Raw genomic sequence first — 18,834 nt, 5'->3', positions numbered from 1 at the left:
AGAGAGAGAGAGAGAGAGAGAGAGAGAGAGAGAGAGAGAGAGAGAGAGAGAGAGAGAGAGAGAGAGAGAGAGAGAGAGAGAGAGACAGGAAGAGAGAGGGAGGGCAGAGAGAGGGAGAGAGAGACGAGAGAGAGAGAGAGAGAGAGACAGAGAGAGAGAGAGAGAGAGACAGAATGCTTCTGAGAAATAATTTACAACAACTGATGAGTTGAGAAGCATTTAAAAAGGGAAAAAATATTGAGTAAAGAGAAATATAAGTATAAACCAGTTTCTGAGTCTCAGTGTCAGCTGACAGAGAGGACTCTTTATTATGGGATGTGTTTGGCTCACTTGTCTTCATGTGTTTTCAGAATTGTTTTGATGTTTTTTGAACGTTTAGAAGCAGAGGGTGTTGGCTTTATTCTGCCCTGCATCTGTTGTTGGGTGTTTTCTTCTGGACTTTAAGTATTCTCTTACAGATTTGCAAATGCAAAGTTTCAATCAAATGTTTATTCCAATTTACAAAATCACATTTTATAGATGGACCCCACACTTCACTGCACTGCCATAATATAATTGGTTTAATTATTAATTTAAAAATGTGATTTTAAAACCTGACTGAGCTCCTTTCGCATTACAGTCCTTCACGTTCCCTGCGGTTTTAGAATTCTGGCCAGTTGATAATACATTGAATTTCAAAATAAAATCAAAATCATTTTCCTATCTAGTGACTAAATTTGTACGACCCACTCTGTCAGATTAAATCGACGTAGATTAAAAACTCATTTATTCAACATCTGCTGTTCAACACTTGAAACCTCTTACCGCACTGATATAGAAAACACTTCCCTTTGAATCTTCAGTAGTGTGGACTTGTGTCTCCTCCTCGTGTTAGTATTCGTTTGTCCTTCTCCTCAGATTGTATATGAAACCCTATTACTTCAACATCCACCCCATAATGTCCACAACAAAATATGAAGTGTCTTTAAATAACACACACTGTTCCACAGATTGTTTTTAGATGAACATGAGATAGAACAAGTTCTATAGAATCAAACAGAGAGGAATGATTTATGTTCATCTTTAAAGTGATTGTTTTAGACTCTTGATTCGTGAAGTGGTGTCTGTTCTTCTGCGAGTCTCTGATGTTTTCTGAGCTGTGAACATGTGTGTGTGTGTGTGTGTGTGTGTGTGTGTGTGTGTGTGTGTGTGTGTGTGTGTGTGTGTGTGCGTGTGTGTGTGTGTGTGTGTGTGTGTAGAACGGACACGAGTGATGAACTGCAGCTTCACAAACACACACTTTGTAAAAGAAATTTGAACGCTTGATCAAAGATCACCAGAGACGGATCACACGAGTGAAACATGAAAGAGCAGGTGGCACGGCTGTCTGTCATCTCTCATACACAACCACTGCTGTGAAACGTCCCTGAACACGTGCACGCGCGCACACACTCTACTTTATTGGAAGAAATATTTAAATAAATAATAAACTGGCACCAGTAGATGACTATCCAACAGTTGATTATCCATTCCATTTGATTAAAATCACAAAGCTTACTGACAGATGTTATGGCGATAACTTCCCCATTGACAATTATTGTCGTTTTATTACATGACATTTCTTAAAATGAGTAGAATTTGAGCGTTAGATCAAGAGAAGCGTGTCACATAACAACGAACTCATTGCAAGAAAAGATGAGTTACAGTAATTCAGCTGACAGCTCGTTTTGCTGCGGCTGCGAGTCAAAGTGTCGCGAGAGTAAAACCCCGAACCTACCCCTAACCTTACTCGAATCGAAACACTGCTCATGTACGCTCGCGCCCTGCAGGCGGCGCTAATGAACCGCGAACGCGAAGCGACTGTCAACAACCAACCGCGAAGAAGACGCAGAGCTGATGCTCGGAAGCGATGAGTTCGAAACGCGACGCGGGACGTCACGTTTACTCTTTTCAGGACTATAAATGCACGCCTGACCCGATATTCGCGCTCGAGGCGGAATGTCACGAGAAGCCTATAGTGGTGGATAACGGCTCGTACCAGTGCCGCGCGGGATGGGCGTGCGGCGAGTCTCGTTTCGAAGAGCCGCTGCTCGTGTTCAGATCGGCGGCGGCGCGCAGCAGAGGAGCCGCGCGCAGCGAGTCTCATGTCGGCAATGACATCTCGAACCTGGAGCCGCTGCGCTGGACGCTGAAGAGCGCGTTTGACCGCAACGCGCTGGTGAACTGTGACATCCAGGAGCTCGTGTTTGACTACATCTTCACTCACCTCGGCATTAACACACAGGTGACGACGCACGCACGCACGCACGCACACACGGCTGATCTTTCACTGAAACGCTTTTCATTTAAGGCCAAAAAACAAACAGAGTAAAGAGTAAAGATGTCTCACTTTAAAAGACAAATCTTGACCCTTTATATGCATGTTTTAAATGATTTACATGTATACATTTAGCAGATGTTTTAATCCATGATGCCTTACTATGATTTCAAGCTATACACGTAATGTTTCCTCAGACTCGATGCTCGATGCAATGGTGCTTTGCGTTGTTAAGACAACCAACATAACTAACCAGCGGCACATTAGAACACGACGTGTGTGTGTTTGTGTGTCGTCAGGGTCATGTGGGTCATCCCGTGGTGGTCACCGAGCCGCCCTGTAATCCACTTCACTGCAGACAGATGATGTCAGAGCTGCTCTTTGAGTGTTATGGAGTCCCACAGGTGACGTACGGTGTGGACAGTCTCTTCAGTTTCTATAACAACAACATCACTCATGGACTGGATCCGCCCCACACGGGTCTGGTGCTGTCATCAGGGTATCACTGCTCCCATGTGCTGCCCGTCATCAATGGCAGGTATCACAACACCCATTCACTGTCCGGCTGATTCACACTTTCACAGATGGTGATGGTGAATGTAAATGTGGGTTTCAGGTTGGATGCGGTGAACTGTAAGCGTGTGAATGTTGGTGGAGGTCCGTCGGCGGCGTATCTTCAGAGACTCTTACAGCTGAAATATCCAGCGCATCAGAACGCCATCACACTGAGCCGGATGGAGGAACTGCTGCACCAACACAGCTACATCGCACTCGACTATCACAGCGGTAACCCCCACACACACATTTACATGAGTGCTGGCACACACTGTGTTTGTTGTGATGTTTCTCTGAATGGTGTGCAACAGAGCTGGAGAAGTGGAGACGTGTGGAGTTTTACGAGCAGGAGGTTCACCGCGTTCAGCTGGCGTTCTCCGGGCGTGTGACGGGTGTGTGTGAGGAGAGGAGTGAGAGAAAAGCTCAACAACTCAAACGACTGCAGGAGATCAACAACCGCCGCAGAGAAGAGAAACTACATGAGGATCAGAAACGACTGCAGACGCTGCTCGCTGTACAGGTGCACGCACACACACACACGCACGCACACACACACGTGCACACACACACGCACACGCGCGCAAATATTCAAATATTGAAAATCGCATGAAACTCACCAGAAGAACATGTTTTATCCATGGCAATGTCACGCGCATTGATGAAGGTACTGGAGACACGCGCTGAACATTCTTTTCGAACATTAGATCAAGCAAATACAGAACGTTGTGTTATTCTAAAACTTTGTTTTCTGCGCAAATGTGAAACTACTAACTATATTGACTCATCCATCCGTCCAGAAACGACGTTTGAAGTGAGATGTTAGACGCTTGCGCAGTGTTGCCAGGTCCCATTATGTGTAAAGTACTTGGTCAATGGGGAACTTTTGAAGCGGTTGTTTTTGTCTCGCGGGTTAGAAGTGGACTAATGTTGTCCATCAGGGCTATGCGAGGTCATTCGAGCTAGTTCTTTTTGGTCGTTTTGAATGGCCATCGGACTGGATTTATTAGGCGAATCTGGCAACCCTAGCTGTGCGCTTGCGCAGAGATTCAGTTCAGAGCATATCTCATGAATGGTATCGCAACGTTTGGTGGACAGCACTAATGTTGTGTTGTTCAGGAGCTGTTGGAGGACGGATCTCGGGAGTTGTTTCACAGGAGTTTGATGGAGCTCAACATGGATTCAGCTGAAGAGCTTCAGTCTTACATTCACAAACTGAGTGTGAGCGTGGAGCAGCACAAGATCACACTGAAGACAGAGGTGTGTGTGTGTGTGTGTGTGTGTGTTCATAGCTCTTGAATGAATGAAGGAATGTCATAAGCTCATGGGGTTGTGTTTGTGTGCTGTTGAATCAGCTCTCAGAGATGGAGTCTGCGCTGGATGAAGGGAATGTTGTGGATTCAGATGTGACTGAGGAGAGCAGTGTTGTTCAGGTGATTTACAGCACATTTATGTTCTGTGTTGTGTGCTCGTCCGCTCATTGTGATGTTTGTGTTTTTCCTCCGCTCTCTTCAAGCCCTTGTTTAACGTGGCGGAGTATCATCAGCTGTTTGTGGGCACGGAGCGCGTGCGAGCGCCGGAGATCTTATTCCAGCCGTCTCTGATGGGTGAAGAACAGATGGGTTTGATGGAGACGCTGCAGTTTGTGCTGGAACAGTGAGTACATCTATTAAACATCACACAATCGTGTGTAGTGTTGACTGCGAGATGATGTTGTGTTTGTGCGTGTAGATATCCTCCTGACCTGCAGGGGGCGCTGGTGAAGAATGTGTTTTTGACAGGAGGTAACCTGCAGTACAGCGGCGTCAGAGAGAGAGTTCAGAGAGAACTGCTGGCCATCAGACCCTTCCAATCACACTTCCAGGTCTCAGTCACATGACACGCACATTAACACGCTGCTTTTGCATTAGTGAGACAACACGCCTGTTCAGTGATTGTGGAGTGAGAGTGTCAGATGTCTTTACTATAACAACTGTCAAGTGTTCAGGAGGATGATGATGATGATGATGATGTGTCAGGTGTCTCAGGCGGATGCAGGCGCTCTGGACTCGTGGTTTGGGGCTCGTGAGTGGGCTCTCAGGAACCCGTCTGGAGGTCCGGGCTGGATCAGTCGTCAGGATTATGAAGAGAAGGGAGGAGAATATCTGAGTGAACACTGCGCTTCAAACGTCTTCATACCCATAGAACTTAAAAACACATCACCAGCTCCAAAACTCACACTCGTGGGAAAATACACCAACCTTCCTGACACTGCCAACAGTGACAATGTCTCCATCCCTTAATGTGGGTGTGTGTCACTCAAATCAAGAGAACGCTTTTTTAAACTGATGTGTAAATACTGTCTGTGGACAATACGGATCACTGTGTTTGTTAAATATGCATTGTGTACAAGAACAGAATAAACCTTCATTCTGATGACTGCTGACACAAACGTGTTTGATTCATTTCTTGAAAACATTAGAAATCATTCAGACACTGGTGAATTTTGGGATTGTTCAGTCACGAGCAGCCGGACTTCATGACTTGAGTTATCTGTGACGTTGTGTCTGAGCTCTTCAAAAACGATTAGACCTGGACAATAGAAAGATTGTATTTGATGTGGTGATGACGTCAGTCTAATTATCCAAAAACGACATCATACATCGATAACCAATGAGAAGTGCTCCAGGCCGTTTCAAGCTACGTTCACGAATATGACATGCGTTACTCCAGACTTGATCACAGAGGCACTCAGCAATGCTCCGCTGTAGTGCTGTCGCTTCACTGAAAGTATTGCAGGGTGACAAATGATGTCAGCGCTTTGAGAGCGGAAGTGACTTAGAGATTTTAGCGTCACCCTGTGTGCATATACCCCGCTCTGCAGTTGGTCCGCATGTTTTGCTCTCCTGTGTCCTTACAGAGAGGGTTCACCTAAAAATGATGATTCTGTCGTGTTAAGAAAGTCTTTGAATTGTTTGGTTTGAAATGAAAAGAGGGTGAGCAAATGATGACCGAAAACACTGATCCTGACGTAAACACGGGTTGAAGTGTCCAAATGATTCTTTACCCCCCATAGAGGAATTATTGTTGTTTCAGGTGGATTTATCAACATTCATGAACGAGAGGATTTATGAGGATTTTAAAGGTGTCCTGAACTGGGCTTGTTTACTGTTTTAGGTCTGAGGTCTACTTATGACGTTCGCGTGGTTTCTACATTCAAAAACATCAAAATCAATAAGTAATATTTTCCACCCAGGTTTTGAGGCCGGCTCATCAAACGATCGGTTTTACTGGGCGTGCCGCATTGAAGACTTGGAAGTAAACGCCCACTGCTATGATTGGATAACAGTTTGTGTAGTTAACTAAGGGCCAATTTATGGTTCTGCGTAGGACCTACGCCGCAGAGCCGCGTACCCTACGCCGTAGCCTGACGCGCACATCTCCAAAAATGTAACAACGCGTCAACTCAACGCGGACCCTACGCGGACCGCAAGCGCTGTGATTGGTCGGTTTGGCAGCATCGTACTTCCTTCTACGCATTTCTGGCGTCTTCTTCTCTGGCGTCTTCTTCCGGCAAGTTCAGCGTCCACAAAAGAACAACATGGCGAGCATCGACATCTCTGGTTTCTAGCTTTTTGTTTAAGTGATTTAATTAAAAGTAACTGTTTTTCTACTTCGATNCTACTTATGACGTTCGCGTGGTTTCTACATTCAAAAACATCAAAATCAATAAGTAATATTTTCCACCCAGGTTTTGAGGCCGGCTCATCAAACGATCGGTTTTACTGGGCGTGCCGCATTGAAGACTTGGAAGTAAACGCCCACTGCTATGATTGGATAACAGTTTGTGTAGTTAACTAAGGGCCAATTTATGGTTCTGCGTAGGACCTACGCCGCAGAGCCGCGTACCCTACGCCGTAGCCTGACGCGCACATCTCCAAAAATGTAACAACGCGTCAACTCAACGCGGACCCTACGCGGACCGCAAGCGCTGTGATTGGTCGGTTTGGCAGCATCGTACTTCCTTCTACGCATTTCTGGCGTCTTCTTCTCTGGCGTCTTCTTCCGGCAAGTTCAGCGTCCACAAAAGAACAACATGGCGAGCATCGACATCTCTGGTTTCTAGCTTTTTGTTTAAGTGATTTAATTAAAAGTAACTGTTTTTCTACTTCGATCAGCTCCAACTCCGTTAAGATGCGATCAGCTTCCATCGCTTGCAAACACTAGCATACACACAAAACATCGGCGAAGAAGAGCAACCCGGGAAAACACAAAAAGCCAACTAGCGTTTTGGCGGTGTAATTGCAGTACGACGCATACTCTCAACGCAGAACCATAAATGTTCACGACGGCGTCGTCTACGTACGTAGGCTACGCCGTAGGTTACGGCGTAGGTCCTACGCACGACTATAACTTAAGGTTACACATTATCAGGACATATCAAGCGATTTCTATCAAAGCAATAGTGACGCATAGCACAAATATGTTTTACTCACATAAGATTGCTGCGCCATTCCTGTCGGATCCAATATTGACTGCACAGCACTGCTTTTTCATTTTAGTCTCTCCGCAAATCCAGCGCCTTGTTCACAAAGGAATCCATGGTGAAATGACACGAACAAATGCTCAATGTTTCACCCACGTGAGCAGGAACATACTTAAAAATAAGCATTCCTAATATCAGAATCCGAAGGAAGCGATCGACTGTTCTTCCTCAACCAGGCGCTGCACAATGTTGCATGTTTGTTGCTTGGTCACTCTAAATAAAAATCACAGTGAAAGAAGTCCTCACTTTTGCACATATGACACGGGGCTAGCAGCTTCGAGAGCCCTTCACTAAAGTGACAGGGTTGCCAGATCTTCACAGGAAAAAATAAAGACAAGAAAAAAACAAACCTTAAAATGCAAATTGTTTATATATTTTATAAAACCAAAAATTCTTAAAATCTGCAACAGACCATTTATTAAGACCTAAATGCCGAGGCTTTTTGATCTGAGACCAAACAACAAGCATGAAAGCGCTTCTTAATAACAAACATGGCAACATAGCAAAAGAGTGCTGTGTGATGGAGCCTTCTGAGCATAAACACAACACAGCGCATATCAGCAGTTTAGTTTAAACTGACGGACAAAACAAATCTTTATCCTGTCTTGTCTCTCAGCCCTGCCTTCCTGTCTCCCGTTATCTTACCTTGAGTGTTAATCCCAGTCACCTGCCCGTCACCTCCCATATGTAATTACCCTTCGTTAGTCTTCCCACATATAATGCCCCTTTGTTCTCTGTCCTTTGCCGGTTTGTTGTCGAATACATTGTCTTTACTTCAGCGTGTCATTGTAATAGTAAGTCTCATTTGTTCTTGTTTTCACGCGTTCCCTCAAGTTTATTCCCCCACGTGGGAAGTGTTTATTTTGTATTTTTGAAGCCTTGCCTGTTTTCCCCCTCATGGGATTTTGTTTTATGTGTTTGTGTTTTAAGAAATAAAACATTTCTGTTGTCCTCCCGTCTGCGATTAGGTTCTGTCATTCTGTTCTGTGACAGAACAAACCGGCCAACAAAGAACCCAGCGGACGAGAGCACAACGCAATGCGGTGGCCGTGTGCTTCTAACCGGGAGTGGTGGAGTTCCATTGCCTCCCAATCCCACGCCGGCGATGGGCCATTCCCGGCTCAAGGCCATCATCCCTTGCAGGACTACGCCCGGGAGCTAGAGGCGAGGAGGGGTACCTTCCCTGAGGTGCTGGTGAGTGCCTATCTGGTGGCCGGGATGGATAATCCTCCACCCCTAGCTGAACGGGAGGAGCTGATTTATCTGCCGTTTTCTCGGTTGGTGGATCAGCTGCACTCTCGAGAGAAGCGGCTAGATGGCGTTGCTTCCAGCTGTCCCCAGGACTCCTCCCGTTTCAGCCTGGGTACTGTCCCAGAGGACCACGTCCTGGTCACCGGGGCCATGGGGCTCTCAGTCCCGTCCATCCCAGCATCCTCAGGTCCGGGCCCTCCCAGCCTCCGTGGAAGGCATGGGAGAAGGGAGTAATGGGACTCCCCATCTGACTCCTCCGGTGCGGAGATGGCTACACTCCCATCTGCATCTCCGCAGCCAGCCACGTGCCCAGTGGTCCGGCCCCGGAAAAAGAAGAGGAGAAGGGGGTTGCTGCCTTTTCCGCCGGCACTCCAGCAAGCGTTCCAGCCGGCGAACCAGCTGGTTATCCAGGCGGCACCCCAGCCAGTGTTCCAGCCAGCATCCAGTCCGGCCCAGCAGCCGGCGTCCAGTCCGGCGCAGCCAGCCGGGCCAGTCCGGTGTCAGCCGGATGCAGTCCGGTGATCCAGCCGGCGTCCAGTCCGGTGCAGCCGGCGTCCAGTCCGGTGCAGCCGGCGTCCAGTCCGGTGCAGCCGGCGTCCAGTCCGGTGCAGCCGGCGTCCAGTCCGGTGCAGCCGGCGTCCAGTCCGGTGCAGCCGGCGTCCAGTCCGGTGCAGCCGGCGTCCAGTCCGGTGCAGCCGGCGTCCAGTCCGGTGCAGCCGGCGTCCAGTCCGGTGCAGCCGGCGTCCAGTCCGGTGCAGCCGGCGTCCAGTCCGGTGCAGCCGGCGTCCAGTCCGGTGCAGCCGGCGTCCAGTCCGGTGCAGCCGGCGTCCAGTCCGGTGCAGCCGGCGTCCAGTCCGGTGCAGCCGGCGTCCAGTCCGGTGCAGCCGGCGTCCAGTCCGGTGCAGCCGGCGTCCAGTCCGGTGCAGCCGGCGTCCATGGTCCCGGTTATTCCCACGCCCAAGCATCGCAGGGATCCTGGTGCAAGCCTGAGCGTCCAAGTCTCCAGTAAACACATAAAATGATGGTTCTAGTCGTTTTCAGTGACGGATTCATTTTACCCTTTAGAATTTAACAGGTATGAGTCCGATGACATTTTCCAGCCTTGGGACGCCGTGAGGCATCTCTTGGGGCGGGGGTTCTGTCAAGACTCTGTCTTTCCTGTTACGAGTTCTCATGCTCATTGGACGGAGTCGTGACAGAACCACGTCTTGTGGGTTTATATTGCGTTTTGTGTGGAGACACGTAGCTTTGTTGTCACTTTCACCGCGTGTCATCCTGTTTTGTCTCTCAGCCCCACCTTCCTGTCTCCCATAATCTTACCTTGAGTGTTAATCCCAGTCACCTGCCCGTCACCTCCCGTATGTAATTACCCTTTGTTAGTCTTCCCACATATAATGCCCCTTTGTTCTCTGTCCTTTGCCGGTTTGTTGTCGAATACATTGTCTTTACTTCAGCGTGTCATTGTAATAGTAAGTCTCAGTTGTTCGTGTTTTCACGCGTTCCCTCAAGTTTATTCCCCCACGTGGGAAGTGTTTATTTTGTATTTTTGAAGCCTCGCCTATTTTCCCCCTCGTGGGATTTTGTTTTATGTATTTGTATTTTAAGAAATAAAACATTTTCTGTAGTAAATACTACATTACTGTAGTATTTAACGCACTATAACAGGCCTATACTACAGTAAATGTGTGTACTATATAGTGGTTTAACTTGCGCATGAACTCAATCAGTGTTTCTGAAACACTTCTCTCTTGCGTGGACAGCAGAAACACTATTACTCTGTGGCTGAAATACATTTTTGTCTTACTAATATTTGCGCATAATTAGTTCCTGAGAAACATACAGAACTCTCTCTATCCATGTTGAATGTTATTGGTTTTGCGATGCTGACGTCACTCGTCACAAACTAATCGAAGCATCAGGATCAAAGCTTGACTTTACAAAGAAACTCGGCGAGCTATTCAAAGCTTGATGACATTGGTTTGGTTTTGTCAACCCAAAACTGATCCTGTAACCCTGAGTTTGTTCAGCTACATTCATGGTACAGACCCCTGGGCTAGGCCCGGTGACCTGCAGAGTTTACCTTTCAACATAGGTTTTAGCACACAGGAGTTCCTCAGTGTTGAGTGTTTAAATAACTTTCATACATAGGGTTACACTCATCCTCAGAACGGGATCGTTTCTGCTCTTTCCTTCATCCAGAGGTGACGTGAACGCAATGTCAGCATCAGACAAAACTAAATCTGGACCCTTCATAGGGAACTAGCCTGCACACTTACATCTCTTATAGCTGCTGAAAGATGACTGACTGCTGCCTTTTGTCAATGACGATTCATAATAAAACATGTTTGTCTCGTCTCGTAGAAGAAGAATCAAACATGTCTCAATGTGTGTTCAAGTGTAGTGACCTAATATACTATTTCTAATCTGTGAAATATTCATACATTTACATTGAGTCATTCATGTGGTTTGTTTGCAGAGCGTAGGGATCTGGCGGGTACTTAAGTCTGCATTAGTGAATAGTGCTGTAGTACTCGAGTCCGGACTCGTTTTTTTATGATCTAGGACTTGTCTTGGACTCGTTGGGATTTGCACTCGGACTTGTCTCGGACTTGGTCTCGACCGAGTCCAGATATATATATATATATATATATTTTTTTTTCTCCTTCAAAACAAAACATTGATAGAGCATGCTTCTTGTGATCCAAAAACTGTTGCCGACTCTCGACTCAACAACGAGAGCCGCGCGTGTTCAAAAGTTCTTTCTTCACACAGCAGTTCAGTTCAGTGTGTGCTGTTGACAAGGCCGGACTTACCATTGGCCTTGACTGGGCACCAGCCCATGGGCCCCGCCCTTCAGGGGCCCGCCTGCTCTCGTTCATTTGATTTGTTTAGTTATATGCCAGTCATTTTATTTTTCATTTAAACTTTGTGCATTGGCCTACCAAGGTTAAATAGCACTGCCTTATGTAAGGAATGATGTCGTTTAATTGGCTAAACGTTCCGTCAGTCATGTTGGCATTTCCTGGTTGGTTATTTGTGGATTCTATCCATCATGTTTACCTCAGTTGAAACCTGTCTGCTCATTAATACGCTTGTTCTAATGGCTCACGGGGTGGCTCTGTGGCTTGAGCCGCTGCCCATTTGCCCTCACAGGCTGGCGCCCTTTGGTAGACGAAGTAGAGTAGAGAGGATTCACATCCCCGCGAAAAACTTTCTCTGAATACACCGCTATATGATTACACTCCGCGTTTTCCATTTGACGCTCGCACCTCACAGTCTGTGTCCGCTCACTGAAAACGACAGATCGGTTCATCCACAGGCAGATGCAGTAGAGTCTACTAGCTGTTGTTGTTGTTACACTTTCTTTGCTTTTACAAAAAGCGTGTTATGAAAAGTGTTGTGTTCTGCAGACATCTCTGAATAAAAACTGGTAACATAGAGTTAATTTCCAATATTTCCCGTTCTGTGACCATAAGCGGTTCTTGTAAATAATATGCAAACACTGTTAAATCCATCCATGTAAATAAAAAATGAAAACATTCTGCTGACTAATAAACAAAGTTAAAACAACCGAACTACGGGACACGTGAAGGGACAAACTGCTCGTGCTTTTTCAAACTGCGTTTAGATAGTTATTTCATTTCTGACGTTGAGATCTCTGGCAAAATGTAAATGCTAAATTAAGATGATACCTTTCAGATATACCATTCATGGATTCATGGCCTGTGAGCTGCATTAAACTGTCTCTTAGATTTACATTTAAGAATTTGACATGAAAATTATGTTATGTTCGATATAAAGTAATTAAAAGATTTAAAACGATGTATAACAAAGGGGTGCCCTATTTGCCCTGCACAAACTCAGTTAACTAGACTTTACAAAACTATGGACCCATCTCATTATTCTGAAACTATTTAAGCCATAATAAGACGTTTCATCTCATTATATGAATACAATTTTAATGTATATTTCAAACTCATAGATCTGTCATATGCTTTACTGATGGAATTGCAATAGAATACTAATATATTTATAACACTTTACACCGTTGCATTAGTTAACATTAGTTAAGCATTAGATTACATGTCTGCATTTGTTAATCTTTATTTTCAAAAACATTGAACATGCACCATGAACTAACATGAACAATTGTATTTGGCTTAACAATAAACAAGATTAATAAATGCTGACTGTATTATTCAATGTTTGTTTCATGTTAATGCAGGGGTTCACAAATTTTAGATCCGAGACGTATAATCTCTCAAAATCCTCCAGAAATACAGGGAGAACACACACATTTGTTCCTTTTTAGTAGTTTTCTTATTATGAATCAATAAATTTAATTTTAATATACATAATGGTAGGGCTGTAAGATTATGTCAAAAACTGTAGTCCCCTTGATAATGTAATGTTGATTATTAATGTTGATTGGATTTTACATTTAAGTATGTTTGAAACTTCCTACACGCTATAAACGCACCACTTGTGGCTCCCACTGTCAAAACAAGCATTATAAACGTGTAAACCAATGAACACGTGTAATTGTTAGTCATTGGAGAAAAAAAACATTTACTAATGCTAACAAACACATGATTTTAAATAGTACGGGGGCCCCGAAAACAACTCAAGCCCAGGGGCCCCCATCCTCCTAAGTCCGGCCCTGGCTGTTGGTGTAACTAAATAACTCCGGTATATTGGTTCAAGTCCTCGGGACTGTCATGCACTCCAGAAAGTGAAGAACTGAATTAATTTGTGGGTAATATTAAGTGTTTACGGGAGACGCTAAACGAGAACAATTCAGTTGAACTGGTACGACCAGTTCCCTTAAAAGAATGAACCGGTTCAAATGAACGATTCGTCCGCGGCGCGAACTGAACAGCATCAATCATTCATCAGGCACAATGTCAGCGAGCAGCGGCATAATAACATTTGGTTTTACAAACCATAAAGAATGTATCGACAGTGCGCTTAAAAGGAAACTTTTTGCAACAAAACTTTCCCCGAAACATGTGGGACAACATCCAATTTTGTAAGAAACCTGCAAAGGCATCACAAAGAGAGGTAAGTTAATGCCATGTTTCAGAGTTAGCATTGCATTTGAGTATTTTTAGAAAGTAGTTATGAGTTTAGAAAGAAGGGCTTCAAGATCAGATTGATTGTATTTTTATTGTCATTGCGATACGAACATGTTATTTAAGGATGGGCACCGAAACGTGCTTTTAAACGAGCCGTGGGGCCTCTGCTCTTTCTGACAGCTCCTCTATCGAATGCGCACGAGCAGGTACACACACACACACACACACACACACACACGCACACGCACGCACGCACGCACACGCATATTCAAGTGTTTGCTGGTTATTTGTTACATTTTCTATTGGCAGAATAGGATTGTTACACTTCAATAAAAAAATGTGAAGTTACACTTCGGCTTTGTGACTTTAGTGCTATACCTAAAGTAAATATTTCTTTTTTCTTTTTGATCATTACCAATAATGATAATAGAAGATATGCTGTCTCTTGCGTCACATAAATTATCAATAGTTAAGTATGTGGTCTTGTAGTCATGATTTTTTTCTGTCTCTGTCTTGACTGTCTCAATTGGACTTGGACTTGACTTGGACTCGACAACGGTGGACTTGACTACAGCCCTATTAGTGAGTGAAGATATGGGGGTGCTGAACCAGTGGTGGTCTTGTAGGCCAGGAGCAGAGTCTTGATGCGAGTGACTATAGGGAGCCAATGTAAGTTAATGAAGAGAGGAGTGACGTGCGCTCTCTTGGGTTCATTGAAGACCACTCCTGCCGCTGCATTCTGGATCATCTGTAGAGGTTTGGTTGTGCACGCTGGAAGAATATATATTCATATATACATAATATAAACACTTATTTCTGTTGACCTGCAATAATGTTCAGAAAATGTCTTCATTGAGGCTTCGTGTGGCTGTGACAGGAATGTTTAATGTTTATTAGCATGATCGTCAGTCACTTTTCTAATATTACTTTGTGAGAACATGAGACTCACTGAAGATAAAGCGCTGAGTAAACATAGACTTTACTGCTTGATTGTTTTACACGTCAACAGCACCTGCTGGAAATAACACAGGAGGAAATGATATGAAAAATATAAACTGGGGAAGTCACCGCACTGATAGATGTTTATCTGAGAAGACTTTACTAAAACATGAGGAAGAACATCACGGATAATGGCTGGTTTTCTAAAAGATGTTTCACATGAACAATGACGGCTGTTTTCTGCACAAATGACAGAAGAGTCAAGTTTCATGACTTGTGTTGTGTGATTTCTGGGCCTGTGTGTGTTTATTACCTTGAGAATCAAAATATTGACACAGTGTCCAAACAATGTACTTATTTATTTATGTCATAAATTGTAAAGAATAATGAGAGATGAATGTGAGAAGGCAAATTTACAAGCGGGACACATTTTGTATTTTTCCCTGCCACGGTATTTTAGATGTGGCTAAGCCAACGCTCAGTTTCGCACGCACATGATTTATTTAACTCATATCTATCAAATTCTCTAGTAAATGAACATGTTGTGGTAAGATGTTACACCAACAGTGCAGTTTTTACTTTACACCTCAGAAACAGAACAGATGAAGAGTTTGTTTCCAAAACGAGATAACTCCGTTTTTAACAAAAATCACATGTTTAATGTGATTTATTGTGTTAGTTAGCTGAGTTTTTTTAAAAGTTATTATGGCCTAAATAAAAAAAACTGCTGTTTGATTGATATTCATTGGAATGCACAATAAAAAAACATGATTTAAAAAATAAAATAAAAACGGAGCTATCTCAATTCTGAATCTAAGTGAATTATTCTGGCCTCAAGTTTCCAGCGAACAAATATAGCCTACACTTTCTACACACTTTTAATAATCAATGCAATATAAACACACACATATTCAAATGGATTGCTTTACCCTAAAGTGTTGTGATGGAATTCTTCTTACAAATACTGAGATTTCAGATGAAAGGTTAATATGATTTACTGCACACGCAATGAAGAAACATGCTCAAGCGTTTGTGTTTCAGACAAAGCTCATCTTAACTCAGAGGACTTAATGAATGGATGGATAGCCTCATGAAGTCACATTTTTTCCACACATGTACAAGCAACATGAAGCAACATGTAGACGAAGTGTTTGGAGATGTTGTTCAGGGTGAAAAGAGCGAGACGAGTCAGGGAAGAAATAGAAAAGCAAACAAACACAAAGAGTAAGAAAAGAAGCGAAGCACAAACAGGAAGCAAAAGCATAAAAAGTTTAAAGTACAGCAGGAAACCATGCAGCGCTGTAAGATGACACACATCAGATACTGTGTCAAACACTCATCTGACACCTGCTGATGAAGAAACACATGCACGAGAAGAAGAGAATCACACGAGTCATGACAGACCGTCATGCCTGAATGTTTACTACTGTAGAAAGTGTGTGTTCAGGGTCTGAAGTCCCTCAACATGAATTCAAATCAATGTTTGCAGTGGTGTTATTTGAAATAGATGGAGATGTTTTGGAGTGAATGAAAAATCTAGTCACATTTCTTGTCGCACAAAGGTGTATCGGTGGGTAAACATCTTTGCTCGGTATGAGGAGAAACACACCCATGCAGCACACGATGAGGAACTGAAGAATGTGATGAGAGTATTTCAGTCTCTGAGGGCACACACACACACACGCACACGCACACGCACACGCACACGCACACACACACACACACACACACACACACACACACACACACATACACACACACACACACACATACACGCACACACACACGCACTGACTGACGCTCAACTTCAGGTCGGTTGTCTTTTATGTCTTCATATTCAAGCGCATGTGTATACTGCTTTTAAATATTACTGAACTATTAAAAATCCTTACTCCTAGCTCTTGTCACTGACGAGGTTTTGCATTTGTAAATATAGAAATATATCTGAATATGTGGTAGCAGAGCGTCAAACACTCACCCCTGCAGTCATAGCCGCTGACTTCTTCATAACTATTCTCACTGACTAGCACTAATCACTCTTACTGTATAGATTTCTATTACAAGTAGAGAAGTTATGAGCAGTCTTGATGAAAATAATGAGACGAGGAACTAGTAAGACTAGTCTGAGCAGTCAGGGTAGTGTCGTTTAATAAAGAAACATCAACAAACCTGGTGGAGAAGTTCAGTCACATCACATCTTGACTCGTCTCCGTGTGTTAGAATCAGAGGTGTTAAGTCCAGACTCAACACATGTTTGAGGTGTCTGAACTGAAAACCTCTTGCATCTCCATATTTTGTGATTTACATTTTGTTTAGTCATTCAAACTCATGGTGTAGACGTAGACGTGGTGTGACTAAAATATTTCATTAGATGATTTGTTGTGACTGCAGACCTTCTGCAAAAGAAAGAAAAACCTGTTAACTTTGGGGTTTAAGGCAAAACACAAAGTTTAAACAAGAAGAACATGTCATTTAATCACTTGTAAAAAGAATCTCGCGTTAGTTATTCAAAATTCATAGTTGTATTTAGTTTATGTGTAATCATAACCTGCACACACGACAATGACTGGCAGTACTGGGATGGCCGTGTGTTATCAGTCTTGTGCGGTTGTTATCAGGGAATAACTCATCTTCGGCCGTGTCAAAACTCAATATCAGTTACTGTATGTTTTTATTCAAAGATACTGTATTTGTGTAAAGACTCCTTCAAAAGAGTGTAAGAGGTGTTTCAGCTGTGTGCTAGACTGATATTCTTCAGATGATGGGTTTCACTTCTCCGTGCTTTGGGGAAGTGATGTACAGAACTGTGAAAAGCCGTTCTACCCAATAAAAGCATGTTATTTATACCCTGGGTGTATGTGACATAGGAACCATTAGTTTACACCTCCAGACATTTCTGCAGCCATTATTTCAGCATGATAACAGACTCAGAGATCTGATCTCATGCTTTCAAAAATAATGTCATGAATCGATTTGATTGATCAGTATAATGACTTTCAACTGAGATCACAGTCAACATTTGACATCAACCTCACACTTTACACACAATAACAAAGCATACAGAAAGAAACTGATTCATCAATCATGAGAATAAATATAACAGTTCTATCAAATCAAGTAGTAGCCCTTTCTCTGTGTAATGTGTCAACACGTCGTGATATATTTAATCAGATCAGCGTGCATTCATCTCTCCTAATGTCGATGTTCTTGTGTAAACAGACAGCAGCAGGTGAAAGATGCAGACGCTTGTTTTCTTCGTCCTCATGTTAACACAAACACATGCAGATCCTCCTGCACTTCAAACTCTTCTGACACACAAGAGTCTCACACACGGTAAGAGCTACACAACACCACAATCCTCGTCTCACACACATGAAATCAGGTCACTTTCATTCATACACACTAGTTGTGAAGTGAGTGGTGTGTTTTAGAAAAACATCATCATTCCGACCAAATCCTGTAGTCAAGTTTACACCACAGACGTCATCCAGTGATGGACATGTGTGTTGTGTTGTGTTGTGTTGTGTTGTGTTGTGTTGTGTTTGTCAGGGTCTCAGATGATGTCAGTGTGGATCCAGCAGAAACTGAAGAGCACTGGACTTCCAGAGGTTCATGGTAATGTGGACATCGGCATCGGCACTATAGACTTCACCCTCTCAAAGCAAGTACACAAGCAAACACACAATGTCAGAAGCTGAACCAGCTGCAACAGAAATATGACTTTTATTACCATAACGTCTCATCATCTCGTGAATGTTATTAGAGGAAAAGCTGTAAATAAATCAGACGTTCAGTAAATGTGTGATTAAAGTGTTTATAATATCTGCTGTCACTGAATGACACTGAATCATGAGCTGATGGACAGAGTGTCATTACACTGAATGTTGTGTTGTGTTGTGTTGTGTGTAGCATGCAGATTGTGCAGAGCAGTATTGCAGGTTTCACACCGGCGTTTGTGCAGGGAACAGGTGTATCTGTCAAGATCACTCAGCTCTCATTGGCTGTCACCGGCGGCTGGGCCACACACTTCGGCATCATGTAAGTCATCCATCTGTCCGTCCATCCATCCATCCATCCATCCATCCATCTGTCCATCCATCTGTCCATCCATCTGTCCATCCATCTGTCCATCCATCTGTCCATCCATCCATCTGTCCATCCATCCATCTGTCCATCCATCCATCTGTCCATCCATC

The 18,834-nt window shown here is 43.8% G+C and overlaps 2 protein-coding genes across 5 annotated transcripts in view; both read left to right on the top strand.

The window, feature by feature from the left end:
- The first annotated feature begins 1,849 nt into the window (after positions 1–1,849).
- Positions 1,850–5,269, top strand: actr5 (actin related protein 5). The gene is made up of 9 exons (XM_057336013.1): positions 1,850–2,263; positions 2,596–2,834; positions 2,913–3,082; positions 3,163–3,371; positions 3,968–4,108; positions 4,204–4,281; positions 4,365–4,504; positions 4,580–4,712; positions 4,867–5,269. Exons 1-9 carry the CDS (start codon positions 1,889–1,891, stop codon positions 5,128–5,130), a joined length of 1,749 nt encoding a protein of 582 aa, XP_057191996.1. The 5' UTR covers positions 1,850–1,888; the 3' UTR covers positions 5,131–5,269.
- An 8,258-nt stretch (positions 5,270–13,527) lies between these two features.
- bpifcl (BPI fold containing family C, like) overlaps positions 13,528–18,834 on the top strand; it is a 12,654-nt gene continuing 7,347 nt past the window's right edge. For 3 of the 4 annotated variants that reach the window (XR_008963153.1, XR_008963154.1, XM_057336436.1), the window contains exons 1-4: positions 13,528–13,685; positions 17,858–17,971; positions 18,188–18,299; positions 18,548–18,676. Coding sequence is in view for 2 of the 4 variants with exons in the window: in XM_057336436.1 (XP_057192419.1) it covers positions 17,875–17,971; positions 18,188–18,299; positions 18,548–18,676 (338 nt within the window). In the remaining 2 variants the exon portion in view is untranslated. Of the gene's footprint in view, positions 13,686–16,354; positions 16,450–17,857; positions 17,972–18,187; positions 18,300–18,547; positions 18,677–18,834 lie in introns of those variants that run through there. The other variant, XM_057336437.1, reaches the window with a different exon arrangement.

The sequence above is a fragment of the Triplophysa rosa genome, linkage group LG6 (genome assembly GCF_024868665.1).
Source record: "Triplophysa rosa linkage group LG6, Trosa_1v2, whole genome shotgun sequence".
Taxonomy (NCBI): Eukaryota; Metazoa; Chordata; class Actinopteri; order Cypriniformes; family Nemacheilidae; genus Triplophysa; species Triplophysa rosa.
Note: the sequence above shows the minus strand (reverse complement) of the source record. Positions and strands in the feature narration are given on the sequence as shown.